At 45.5% G+C, this 13,804-nt stretch overlaps 1 protein-coding gene across 3 annotated transcripts in view; it reads left to right on the plus strand.

Moving 5' to 3' along the window:
- The first annotated feature begins 310 nt into the window (after positions 1–310).
- The window catches only part of mcf2la (mcf.2 cell line derived transforming sequence-like a), a 343,346-nt gene continuing 329,852 nt past the window's right edge, over positions 311–13,804 (plus strand). The window contains exons 1-2 of one of the 3 annotated variants that reach the window (XM_072514367.1): positions 311–482; positions 1,045–1,337. In XM_072514367.1, coding sequence (XP_072370468.1) covers positions 1,280–1,337 — 58 coding nt within the window. In that variant the 5' untranslated portion in view covers positions 311–482; positions 1,045–1,279. Of the gene's footprint in view, positions 483–922; positions 1,360–13,804 lie in introns of those variants that run through there. The other 2 variants (XM_072514366.1, XM_072514368.1) reach the window with 2 other exon arrangements.

A 13,804-nucleotide genomic window follows, 5' to 3' on the forward strand; every position in this document is an offset into this window, starting at 1 on the left:
AGTCCTCGACAATGCCAATGTCATTCAGTATGTCTAATTGGAGGCAGACTGTTACTCTGCCAGCTAATATCTCAATGCTGCTCCTAAAACTAACCAGCTAGTGCGTGAGGGTCTCAAACAATGAAGTGTGTTATCCTTCCTTCTTGCCTCCCACTCTCTTGTATTAGAGTTTATCTTGATGTCCAGGCCCTTTGACACGTTCCAAGCAGAAAGTATGATTTTAGAAGCTGGAATTGACAGCTTAAGTGGAATGAAAGCCAGAATACCTCAAGATTCTCAATGTATTGAAGCCGTAGTCTGACATTGATTTGCTGACGGGGTACAATTTTTTGCACAGCAATTGATGGACAGGGAAGCATGAGTTAGCAGTACATCGAAGCATATCTCTGTGCTGATTTGCGCAGCTCACGAAATGGCTGTCCTCTAGAGGTGTACCATTCCTGTATACTGCTGAGACCTGGAAGCTGCAACAGTGAGTCATGGTGAGTGGAAATCATAATCGACTCAAAAACATGTAATGATACACAAGTGCTGATAAACAAGATGTCACTCGCTCAGCAGGGAGCATCACTTTAGTTTCTGTTAAGTGTTACAAATCACCTATTGCCAATCTCTACATCCCATTGATAGACGTCTGAGTCGCTCCAAAACATATTTGTCATCTCTGAAATACAAATTCCCTTTATCTCACTTTCTGTTGTTGAGATGCAGAGTATTTGAAAGAACTGCATTCCTTCTGTTAGCTGAAGCTGATTCCACCCCCCTCCCCATTAACTTTATAGAGAAAATGATTAACTTATGGGGATTCAGTAAGCTCCATCACCACACACTGCAGCTGATTAAGAATTCTTGCAGCGTGATGCATTTTTTTGAGGTGCTGCATATAGCATAAAGTGTAAATAGCCCAGAAATGCAGCCGCCTCACTGACCAGCACAGAGGAATAATGGTTATCTGCTCTGCAGAATACCATGTGTTTGCAAGGAGGAGATTAGCACTAATCGTGCCTATGCTTCAGGATTTACTCGACTTATTCTCCATTGCAGATTTGCCCTTGAATGCTGTCCTCTATTCGGATTATCCTGGAAGATCTTTGCTTCTACAGGCCAGTCTCCTGTGGCACACTGATGAAGATCTGCTCTTAAAGAATTTACACAAAAGCGTTGCCGCGGAAACGTCTCAGACTGATACGCCGAAGTCTCTGTAAGAATGTTTGAAGGAAGCCGATGACAAGAAGCTCACCCCTCACTCAGCCTTGTCCCGGACAACGTAACCTCGGCAATGCTCAGCTCACCTCCAAAGCAAACACGAAGGGGCACAGCAAAGGGGAGATGGTCCGGTGAGCTCGTCCTCTGAACAATGTAAAGTTTATATGAGTTAATGTCAGCTGCTGTTTGCCTTTGATTCCTCTTCACCCCCACCCATCCCCTATTCCCAATGTCACGCTGTCATTCTTGCAGTGGCTATTTTCTGTTTCATTAATGCTGCCTTCTGATGATACAATCCCATCAATATCCCAATGGAAACTGCCCCTTACCGCCTCCCCCCCTCTCCCCAGGGTGATGTAGTCCCTAATGTTATCCCTTTTTAATGATGTGCTTGTCTCCTGCAGTCTGGTAGATCACTGACCTCATTCTGGAACGGTTCAGCCTTAACTGGTTTGCTGTTGAAGGCTTAATTATCAAAGTGAAAGATATTTTTGATAGTAGCAGGTAGATTAGTTCAAGAAAGAACTTGGCAATTTAAGAATGAATCAGTCGATTGTTGGCTTTTGTGGATCATGAGGTTCAAACCGTTGAGCTGCCACTAAATGCGGTCACAACGGAATGAGCTGGAGAGTGTCATGAAGATCCATTTTTAATCTCCTGGGTGTGATTGTGACTTAGAATAGTTTATCTCACTGGCCACTGCTGTGTAAGATCAGTGGAGCTGTGGAGACTACAAATGCTGGAAATATATAGCAGGTCTGTCCACATCGAAAAACTGAGAGAATCAATTCTTGCTTCTGGAAGAGATACTTCATCAGAGCTGGAAGCGGTTATTAGATTTTTCTGCTTTAGAATATCAACATTTTCTGACACAGAACACAATATAGATTTGTAATTTGCCTCTGCGTATGTTTTCGTGCAATCTCCGTGAAAAAATAGATTGTTAAAAGTTAAATAACAAATACAAACATATGTAGCTTATACTTCAACACGGAATATAAACACAATATTAATGTTCAAAGGTAATCATTACAGTAATTGAGGGATACTGAAGGGAACATATATTGTATTCATCTGTGAATATATAATTATCAGTCCGTATTTTAACACATCCCTCAGTGTGATAGTACACTTTATATAGCAGTAATCATCTCATACTCTTCAAGCGAAATGAAGAAGGTGCTGTGTGTGAGTGTGTGCGTGTGTCCATGTGTGTGCGTATGTGAATGTTTGTGTCTATGTATGTATTTGTGTCTATGTGTGTGTGTGTATGCCCATGTGTGTGTATCTATATGTGTGTTTTTGTATCTATGTGTGTGTATGCCCGTGAGTGTGTGTATGAATATGTGTGTGTGTCAATGTGCGTGTGTCTATATGTGTGGGTGTGTCTATTTGTATGTATATGTGTGTGTCTATGCATATGTATGTCTATGTGTATGTCTATGGACATATGTCTGTATGTGTGTGTGTTTCTATGTGTGTTTGCATGTGTCTGTGTGTGTGTCAATGTGTGTGTGTGTGTCTATGCGTGTGTATGCCTATGTGTGTATGTGCCTATGTCTGTTTATGTGTGTATGTCTGTATGTGCGTGTGTCTATGTGCGTGTGTCTATATGTGTGTGTCTATTTGTGTGTATGTATGTGTGTGTGTCTATGCGTATGTATGTCTGTGTGTGTGTGTCTATGTCTACATATGTCTATGCGTGTGTGTTTCTATGTGTGTGTCTGTGTGTGTCTATGTGTGTGTCTATGTGTGTGTATGCCTATGCGTGTGTGTCTGTCTATGATTATGTGCGTATGTCTGCATGTGTGTCTATGTGTGTGTGTATGTTTATGGGCTGGATTCTCCCGTCCCATCCACTGCAAGGACGCCGCGGGTGAGCTGCATACAATGGAGAACTCCATTGACTTCAGACGGGATTCTCTGGTCGGCAGGCGAACACAGCCGGAGACTCCCGCCCTGTGTGTGTGTCTATGTGTATCTGTGTCTATGCATGTGTGTGTCTATGCATGTGTGTGCATGTTTGTGTGTGCATATGTGTGTATCTTTGTGTCGATGTGTGAAAATGCCTATATGTGTGTGTGTGTGTGTATATAAGTTGAGAATTAATTTACATCAGTTACAGTCCCTGCAAAGTTTAGGTCGAAGTATGAAGTTTTTTTTTAAGCGACAATTTAATGTGGTCAATCCACCTACCCTGCACATCTTTTGGTCGTGGGGGTGAAACCCACGCAGACAAGGGGAGAGTGTGCAAACTCCACACGGGACAGTGATCCAGGGCCGGGATCAAACCCGGGTCTTTAGCGCCGTAGGCAGCACTGTGCCACAATGCGACCCAGGGTAGAAGTATAAAGTTGACGCAGTATCATGCACTAACAGTCATTGCGGTGTGTAAATGCAGTAAGGTAGGGTTTTTCAAACTGCGGATCATGACCCGCGGATAGGTCGCAGGCAGGTGTTGGTAGGGTCGCCGATGGATCGGATGCGGTGTTCCCTATCGCAGGAGAAGCGCCCAACAGCCACGACTCACTTTAAAATTGAGAATGCCGGCCACAATTGGCTTTTAAATGGAATGATGCAATCTTCCGGTCAGAAGCGGCAGCAGAGGGCAGGTCATGCGCCCGGCACGTACACTGACATCACGCGCTTGTACGTCTGTGCTTTTGGCATGAAATCATGGAGGAGCAATTCCTCCATTTTCTAGTTTTGAGCAAGCAAGGCAACAGGACATCTGAAGAACTGAAGATGGACCGTTTTAAGCAAAGAAAAAACAAAGCAGTGTCAAGATAATTTCTTGAGGTATGACTTTGTTAATTGTGTTAATGCAAATCAGGATGCAAAGCCCATGTATGTTATGTGCAGGGACGTACTGGCAAATGAGAGTTTATAACCCTCAAAACTTCAAAGGCATTTGAAGACCAAGCATGGCGAGTTCGAGGACAAACCTCTTGATTTTTTTCAGAGGATACAGCGAGAACTTAAATCATCAGCTGAAGTCCTTAGCTGTAATACAACATTGAATGACGAAGCAAGTGAGATTGTGAGGACTAAGCAGGCTCACCTGTCTCATTAATGATAAGCAAAAATGGTAAGGTAAAATGAAAAGGTCAGCGTGACCGTTGACCAGCGTAGGTTCCAAAGGTCGGCTGGCGTGGGTTGTGCAGGTTGGCTGGCATGGGTTCCGAAGGTTCGGCTGGCGTGGGTTGTGAAGGTTAGCTGGCGTGGATCCAGAAGGTCGACTGGCGTGGGTTGTGAAGGTTGGCTGGCGTGGGTCCCGAACGTTGGCAGGCGTGGGTTGTGAAGTTGACCGGCGTGGATCCCGAAGGTCGACTGGCGTGGGTTGTGAAGGTTGGCTGGGTGATAAAAGTGGGTCCCAGGAAAAAAAGTTTGAAAATCACTGCAGTAAATAGGAGGTCTATTATCACTGTTGTGTTAATTGTATTGATATGGTCCATTCCAAATGAAAGGAAGTCTGTAATCCCCATGGGGATTCCCTTTTTATGGTTATTTGCTGATGGAAGAGGAATAGCAGGCGATCTACGTTTTATGAGGCAGCACCACAGGATGTAAAGGCGCATATCCACCCAGCCAGCAGTATGGTCTCAGAGGATCATTGCTGAATAAACCCATGCAGTTATGTGTGAGGGGGCCTTAATCTTCTGCTAATATATGACAAGGTTCCTGGAGCTGCTGCTCAATCTAACATGTTCTGCGTTGTAAAGAAAGTTCTTTGTACTGTGTGCATTCACTTTTCTGGCAGCTGCTATGGCTCCTTCATTCTCTGCCAGTGCGAATTGTCTTAGATATCCAATGCAACCCTCAAAGTGTGGGGATGCATCCTTTGGGACATTGAAGATCACTAGAAGACATGGCTATCGACCCCCATACAGAAATCTCAGACAGAGGGCGGCATAGTGGCTCAATGGTTCGCACTGCTGCTTCACAGTGCCAGGGATCTGGGTTCAAGGCAGGCCAGCAGCACGGTTCAATTCCCGTAACAGCCTCCCCGAACAGGCGCCGGAATGTGGCGACTCGGGGCTTTTCACAGTTACTTCATTTGAAGCCTACTTGTGACAATAAGTGATTTTCATGTCATTTCATTTCATTTCAATTCCAGCCTTGGGTGACTGTTTGTGGAGTTTGCATTTTATCCCCATATCTGCGTGGGTTTCCTCCGGGTGCTCCAGTTTCCTCCCACAGTCCAAAGATGTGCAGGTTAGGTGGATTAGCCATGCTAAATTGCCCCTTAGTGTCCAAAGATGTGCAGGTTAGGTGGGGTTATGGGGATGGGGTGGGCGAGTGGGCCTGGGTGGGGTGCTCTTTCAGAGCATCGATGGGCTGAATGGTCTCCTTCTGCACGTAGGGATTCTATGAGAGATGATACAACCAGTACTACCTGCTCAGCAGGCCGACAATTGCACAGGCATTGGGTTGATGAAGATATTGTTCTGGTGCCTGGGTTATGCCCTGTAATACCCTCCTTGCAAGATCTCAGTCATTGCAGTGACCTGCTGTGCCCTTTCTATCATAACCTTTTGGAGAGGTATGGAACTTGAGGATAGTGAGGCCCTGGAAGGTAACAGCTCCTCAGGGGAGGAGCAGGAAGAGGAGATGATGCCAAATGTAAATTATGATATTATGTCCCATGCTCCAGTCCAGATTATTTATTTATGTCAATATATCCACCAATGATCCCTGAACACGTAGAAACAGGAGGAGGCCTTTGGCTCCTACGCCTGAATGGTCTATGTTATGCATCGCACCCCCTCCCCTCACCCACACTCTCTCTTTCTGGACTCCCCACACCAGATTGGAAAGTTAATTTCTATTTCCCCTACCAAATACTTTAATAATCTTAAAAATCTCAGTCAGATCACTGCTTAATCTCAGATGCTTGAGGGAATATGGCCCAGTCAACGCCTCATAATTTAAACTACTTAGCCTGGCCTTTTCCTGGTTAATCGGTACTGTCCCCTCTCTAAGGCTTATATTTTCCTTCCTGTGCACCCTGCAGTCTGGAAAATTCCAGTAACTATGATCTGAACCTCAAAATTTTCTGAGTCTGGGGAATACTCAAGGATCAGTCAGTCAGGAGTGGAGTTGCCACAGGAAATTTAGGTGGTTTTTGGTTCCCAGGCTAGGCCAGCGATTTCCAACAGGATCTGGGGCAGGTGAGGCCTACACCCTTCCCAAATATGACTGACAATAACAGAAAGGGTGGAGCCTGGGGAGGCATCTCCCAATACCTGAAATGTTCTCATCACTATTCTCCGAATTCCCAGTGATCTGAACAACTGGATCGACCTTGCATACAGGTCAGCGAAGGGCCATAAATGGATCCCATCAGGGTCACCTGGCTGGGCTCCTTTCTGTTTTGAATGCTGCTTGCGTGGCCTTTCCGACCCTGAGTAACAGTGGTCTGACTCAGATAGTTAATTCATGCTCATTTATTTACACTATCTACGCTATAGGCGAGACTTTCTACACCCCCCGTGGCAGGGGAGGAGGAGGGGGGACTCACCGTCGTTGGGCCGGGAGACCCCGCTAGCAAGAAAGGCTGGAACATTTTGGCCTATGTACATGATGAACTGCTATGTAGGCACATTTCTCTTGCATCCAAACTATTCCATCTGCTCTACCAAGCCTCTAGCATGTGACTGATGGTATCACTATTACTCTTATTATTCTGTTAACCCATTATACCGCACTTCCCTTGCCTTCAGGGAGCACCGTGGCTCAGTGGTTAGCACTGCTGCCTCACAGCTCCAGATACCTGGGTTCAATTCTGACCTCGGGTGACTGTGTTGAGTTTGTACATTCTCCATGTGTCTGTGTGGGTTTCCTCCAGGTGCTCCGTTTTCCTCCCAAAGATGTGCAAGTTCGGTGGATTGGCCATGCTAATATTGCTCAAAGATTAGGTGGGATTGAGAGGTTAGGGGCGTGGATTGGGCCTAGGTAGGGTGCTCTACTGGAGCAAGGGCTGATGTAGACTCGATGGGCCAAATGGCTTCCTTCTACTATGTAGAGATTCTATGATTCTTTGATTGTGCCATCTGTATCATGGAACCTTAGAATATTTACGGCACATCATGGCTGTCCCTGTAAAGGAAATTAATCTGCTTCTCTGTTTACATTTTTTCGAGGAGGCTATCAACAACTCCCCAGCAAGCAGCAATCCTCTCCTCCAAGGGGCTACTCTTAATATTCTCCTACTGTCCCTTTTTGGATACCAGTTTAGCTCAGTTAGCTAGACAGCTGGTTTGTGATGCAGAGCAAGGCCAATAACACAGGTTTGATTCCCGTACCAGCCAAACTTATTCATGAAGGCCCAACCTTCTCAACCTTGCCCCTCACCTGAGGTGTGGTGACCCTCAAGTTTTATCACCACCAGTGCCCCCTCAAAGGGGAAAGCAGTTTCTGCTCATCTGGGACTAAGGCGACTTTACTTTATTCTCTCCTTTCACAAACATCAACTTGTCTAAATTGTTACCACCCATATTCTACATTTTATCTCCCTGTCTTTGTAACCCTCTTCCTTGTTCCCTGAATCCCAATATGCTGAGCTTAAAATCCTCATTTTTATCTCATCCCAAGACCTCATTGTGATGATATGCACCAGCAGGTGGCAGAGTAAACCTACCATGTGACTCTGTGCCTAGGGGGGTTGGGAGTAAGTCGTGTTGGTGGATCGAAGCATTTTGCAGTAGCTCTAGAATAATTAGTTAGTATTAGTTGTTTGTTTTATATTTATTCCAGTTATCTTTGCCACGCATTTGTTTTATAATAAATTTATTTTAAAAAATAAATTTAGAGGACCCAATTCATTTTGTTCCCAATTAAGGGGCAATTTATCGAGGCCAATCCACCAACCTGCACATCTTTGGGTTGTGGGGGCAAAACCCACGCAAACACTGGGAGAATGTGCAAACTCCACACGGACAGTGACCCAGAGCCGGGATTGAATCTGGGTCCTCGTAGAATAAATTATTTTAACTAGTCAAGAACTAAATGTTCTGTAGTGCATCATTCCTAGCGGCCAATTTATAGAACATGACACTCGTTCCATCTTATCTTTGCAAAATGCAATGCGAATATATTCCCTCTCCAACATTTTGCTCTTCTGACTCAGTCTTTTATGTCCTCTTGTCCCTTTGCCCCACTGTTGGTGGAGGAGCTACTCCTGGAACTTCCTTTCTACCTCTCTCTATACACTGGGTCTACAATTCCTGGAGTTTCAAAGAGTGAGAGGTGATCTCTTTGAAACATGCAAGATTCAGAAGGGGATCGGCAGGGTAGTTGATGAGAGGTCTGGTAATCTAAAACATGAGGGACACAGTGTCGGGATAAGGGGGCGATCATTTAGGATTGAGAAGGGTGAAATCTCTTTCTCCAAAGGGTTGTGAATCTTTGGAATTCTGTACCTTAGAGGGTTTTGGATGCTCCATGGTTGAACATATTTAAGGCTGGGATAGACAGAATTTTGGTCTCTCTGGAATTAAGGGATATGGGGAATGGATGGGAAAATGGAGTTGAAGCCCAAGATCAGGCTCGATGGTTTGTATAGTCCACTCCTTATTTCTTATGTCTCATGTTCTCTGTTCCTCTTTCTCCCCCTTTAAAACCCTTCTGAAAGCCAACACTTTGATCAAACCTTTGATTACTTTCCTAAACTCTCTTCCCGGATCAGTACCTGTTTTTCCTACTCTTGGGAATTATCTCGCGATGTGCTTTCAAGGTAAGGGAACCATACGTAAGTTGTGATTGCTGTCGTTTCAAGTGCAATTTCAGCTAAATGATTGGCTGTAATTGCGTTTCTGTCTGTGAATTTAACAAGATCCACAAAACTCCCTAAAGGAATTTGGAGGTCGAATTCCAGTTGGATTGTGTCCTGCTATCATTTTTTTTTGTGATTTATGAACTGTTTGAATATTTATAAAATGAAGCATGTATAAATCTCAGAATTTAGACCAAACTTCAGGAAACATTTATCTGAAACAGTTACTGTATATAATTGAATGGTGTTGGGAGCTCAGACCACCCGGATGGTCCTGCTTGACAGCTGAATTTATTTCAGTTCGAATAATTTCTTAATGACCCACATAGCCTACCATTTAAAGTTTGCTAGAGAAACAGGTGGATATTTGACTTTGGGATCTATTTTTTTATCTCCTTATTAAAATAAATTAACATAACCTGATCCGCCTGAATTGCTGGAAGAATAAATAGCTACATCCTGTTGTGGTTGTGACTGAGAAATTAAATAGGGTGGTTTTCAGAAAGCAAGAGTACAGGCATCTGGACATTGCTCGGGCTCTTAGCGCGTCTCTACACAAATGTATTTATATCCAACACAGCCTGATTGCAGCAACATCCTCTCTAGTTCAGTGACAGGGTATAGTATCTTGAAAGACTTGCAACCACCTAAACGGTTTATTAAGACATATAACTATTTACAGAGAGTGAGAAAAAGGCTAGAATACTCCATGACTCAAGACTCCTAACGGTAAAACCTGTGCTCAGCCCCCAGGATTCACACACTCCTGCCTGCTTGGCCCTACAGATCACATGACCTTCTGAGAACTCACCCCTCCTTTAAAGGAACACACTGTCACATCCCTTCCCCTTTAAGTTCCTGATTAAGACATTACACCAACAATGGGACTATTTACAATATTATAAAAGAGATGAATCTCAGCACACTCACTTTGGGTAGCACGGTAGCACAGTGGTTCGCACTGTTGCGTCACGGCGCCAGTACCCGGGTTCAGTTCCTGGCTTGGGCCACTGTCTGTGCAGTGTCTGCACGTTCTCCCTGTGTCTGCGTGGGTTTCCTCCGGGTGCTCCGGTTTCCTCCCACAAGTACCGAAAGACGTGCTTGTTAGGTGAATTGGACATTCTGAATTCTCCCTTTGTGTACCCGAACAGGCGCCGGGATGTGGCGACTAGGGGCTTTTCACAGTAACTTCATTGCAGTGTTAATGTAAGCCTACTTGTGACACTAATAAAGATTATTATAGAAGGTAATTTGGTCCGGGACTTCCTTATCCTTTGGGAGCATTGTAATTCACTAGCAGCTGCTCGAACAGTAGAGATGACTTTGATTTGAACCTCAATGAGTCAGCTCCAGACATGCGAAGGTGCGTCCATGCAGATAATTTTCCCAGCTCCTCCCAGAACATTACTGGGCTCTTCCTCAGGATGGCTTGCTGGAGCGTTACTTTCATCCGTAGCAATAGCGTTAACAGGCATACACTGGACAGGCTGCCCCACTGATTCTGTGTGAGATTCTTTCCTTCTCAAATAGTCCAGATGTTTCTGCGCTGTTTTCCTTGGACATCTATCCCATACGACAATGGACATGTTCTGGCTGCGACCATTCCAGGGATCCAATTTGGACTAGCGCCAAAATTCTTTTCATGTACTGAGCTGTCCACTTCAAATGGTTTCTCCGGTTTTCTCGAGTTGTGATGTTCATAGAATCCCTAAAGTACAGAAGAAGGCCATTCGGCCCATCGAGTTTGCACCGACCCTCTGAAAGAGAACCCTACCTAGGGCCAATCCCCCACTCTATCCCTGTAACCCCACTGAGGGCCAATTTAGCATGGCCAATCCACCTAACCTGCACATCTTTGGACTGTGGGAGTGTGGTGGTATGTTTTAGGGGTAGTACGGTACCCAGTGATGCCGAGAGGCTATTGGTGGACAGACACTGGGTCCTGATTGGATCTGCCGCCTGCTGGTTCCACCCAGTAAGGCGGAGTATAAGAACCCGGGTTCTCCCAGCAGCCGCATTCTGTAACCGAGCTGCTGGGGAACAAGTCTGCGTAATAAAGCCATCGATTGACTTCATCTCTTCTCGCCTCATGAGTGATTGATTGTGCTACAGGGAGCAAACCGGAGCACCCGGAGTAAACCCACGTAGTGAATGTGCAATCTCCACACAGACAGTCACCCGAGGTCGGAATTGAACCCGGGTCCCTGGCGCTGTGTGGCAGCAGTGATAACCACTGTGCCACCGTGCCGCCCCTCATTGAGGTTCCTTCTGTGCATTCTGTTTTATTCACCCTCCTTGCCAAATTCAGAAGTAACCGCTCCAACGATGTTCTAATGTATCTGTCCACTAGCAACTCGATGGATGTAACACCCATGGTGGCTTGAGGGTTCTATAGGTGAGCAGGAAATGGGCCAGGCCAGCCTGGTTTGTACAGGGGCTGATGACTGTGACTTCATGGCGGCTTTGAATATTTGGGTGGCTCTCTCTGCCAGTCCATTTGAAGCAGGGTTGTAGGGAGCAGTTTGAATATGTTGAGCACCATTTGTTCTCATGAAATGTTAGAACTGTTCACGGCACAGTGTCACAGTGCATAGTGGTTAGCACTGCTGCATCACAGCGCCAGGGACTCGAGTTCAATTCAGGCCTCGGGTGACTATCTGTGTGGAGTTTGCATGTTCGCTCCGTGTCTGCGTGGGTTTCCTCCGGGTGTTCCGGTTTCCTCACACAGTCTAAAGACGTGCAGTTTAGGTGCATTGGCCATGCAAAGTTTCCCCATGTGTGGGGTTGGACGAATAGGGGCGGGGTTGCGTCTAAGTAGGGTGGTCTTTGGAAGGGTCAGTCTAAATGGGCAGAATGGCCTCCTTCTGCACTGTAGGAATTCTATTATTCTAGGATACTTCATGAGTAAAAGCAGTAAAGTTATCCAAGACCAGCACCTCCGATAACTCGTGGGTGGCGAATGTCTGTCGCAATTTTTCTGCCATTGCTGAAGCGGTTGTGGGCTTCATTTTGTGTATGTCCAACCACTTGGAGTGAGTATCTATGATGAGCAAGATGGAGCTAATGAATGGGCATGCAAAAGCAATGTGTAGTTGCACCCAAGGTTGACCTGGTCACTCCCAAGGGTGCATTAGGGCCGCAGATGGCAGGTTATGTGCCATCTGGTCACATTGTTTGACTATTTGACCAGATTTTTTACGTCGATATCCATCGCGGACTACCACACATAACCGTGTGCGAGCATTTTCATCTCTGTCAGCCCAGAATGGGCACTTGTAACAATGGCTTCATAGCGGGAGTGAAAATGACCCCTCTCCTCCCCATAATAATACGCCGTCTTCACAACTGAACTTGTCTTTCCTTATCTGAAAGGATCAACTGTTCAGAATTGTTATCATGATATCTGCCGTGGAGGGCCATGTTCTTGACTTCAGATAATAAGGGTTTTTTTGGGGTCGGTTTTGCATATCCATCCTTGAGGTCCATCTTCTTGACTCCAAAACCTGACCGGTCAAACCAACACTGGCAACGTATCAAGAAAGTTTAAAGCGGGCAGCATGCTGGCCCTGTGGTTAATACTGCTGCTTTACGGCACCAAGGTCCCAGGTTTGATCCCAGCTCCAGGTCACTGTCTGTGTGGAGTTTGCATATTCTCCCCGTGTTTTTTATTTATTTTTTAAATTTACCCAATTATTTTTTTTCCAATTAAGGGGCAATTTAACATGGCCAATCCACCTACCCTGCGCATCTTTGGGTTGTGGGGGCGAAACCCACGCAGACATGGGGAGAATGTGCAAACTCCACACAGACATTGACCCGGGGCCGGGCCTCTGAAGGGCTTTGCACTTCCCCCTAATTTGCCCCCTCCTATTGCACGCATAACATGTAGCTTCCTTGAATTTACATCTCTCCTGGGGGTGATCTCCCTCACACCAGTAGCATCCTTCATAGCTCCTGGTCTGTGGACCAAATCCCTATATCTCTGCATTCTCTTTTGCTCTGAGCCTCTTTGCTTACTGTGCCTTCATCCCTGGTGCCGTGACTGCCAGCAGCTTCCCACCAAATGTGTTGGACCTCGCCTGCTTGCAAGATCTGCAGTTCCATCGCCCTCCCCCTTTCAGCACTTTCCATGGCCAGGGCGATCTCTAATGTCTTCTTCAAGGTACTCTCTGCCTCTGCTGACAATTTATTTTGTATGGCTGTGTCATTAGCTCCACAGACTAGCCTGTCTCTCAACATATCGTCTAGTACAGCGCCGAACCTGCGGTGCTCAGCCATTTGTTTTAGGTACATCACGAACATCGCTTTTGTCTCCCTTGGTGGCTTTTGTTGCTGAATTATGCATTATGACCAAGGGTTTCAGGTGATAATGTTCCTTGACTAATTCCACAAGATCCTCAAAAGGTTTGGAGTTGGGGCATCTGAAGAAGTAAGTTTCCTAATCATGTTATAGGTTGGGGTCCCGAAGCTGTTAATTGGATTACCCGCTGCTTCTCTTTCCCCCACCCCCGCAATTCTATTGGCCTTAAAGTAATAGGGCAGATGGTCAACATATGGCACCCACAGCTCCGTATTAGGATCGAATGGCCCAAGTTTCCCAAAAAGGGGCATCTTGACGCTCACAGACTGCCAAACGTGATATCTTGAAAGACTGATAACCACCAATTAGATCAAAGAATAAACAGTTTATTGAGACAAATAACTATTTACAGAGAGTGAGATAAAGGTTACCATACTCACGACTCCCAACTCTTAACTAACAGTAAAACCCATGCTCAGACAATACTCACAAAATAATCTTCAGTTTGCGACAAACTAATCTGA

The sequence above is a fragment of the Scyliorhinus torazame genome, chromosome 8 (assembly GCF_047496885.1).
Source record: "Scyliorhinus torazame isolate Kashiwa2021f chromosome 8, sScyTor2.1, whole genome shotgun sequence".
Taxonomy (NCBI): Eukaryota; Metazoa; Chordata; class Chondrichthyes; order Carcharhiniformes; family Scyliorhinidae; genus Scyliorhinus; species Scyliorhinus torazame.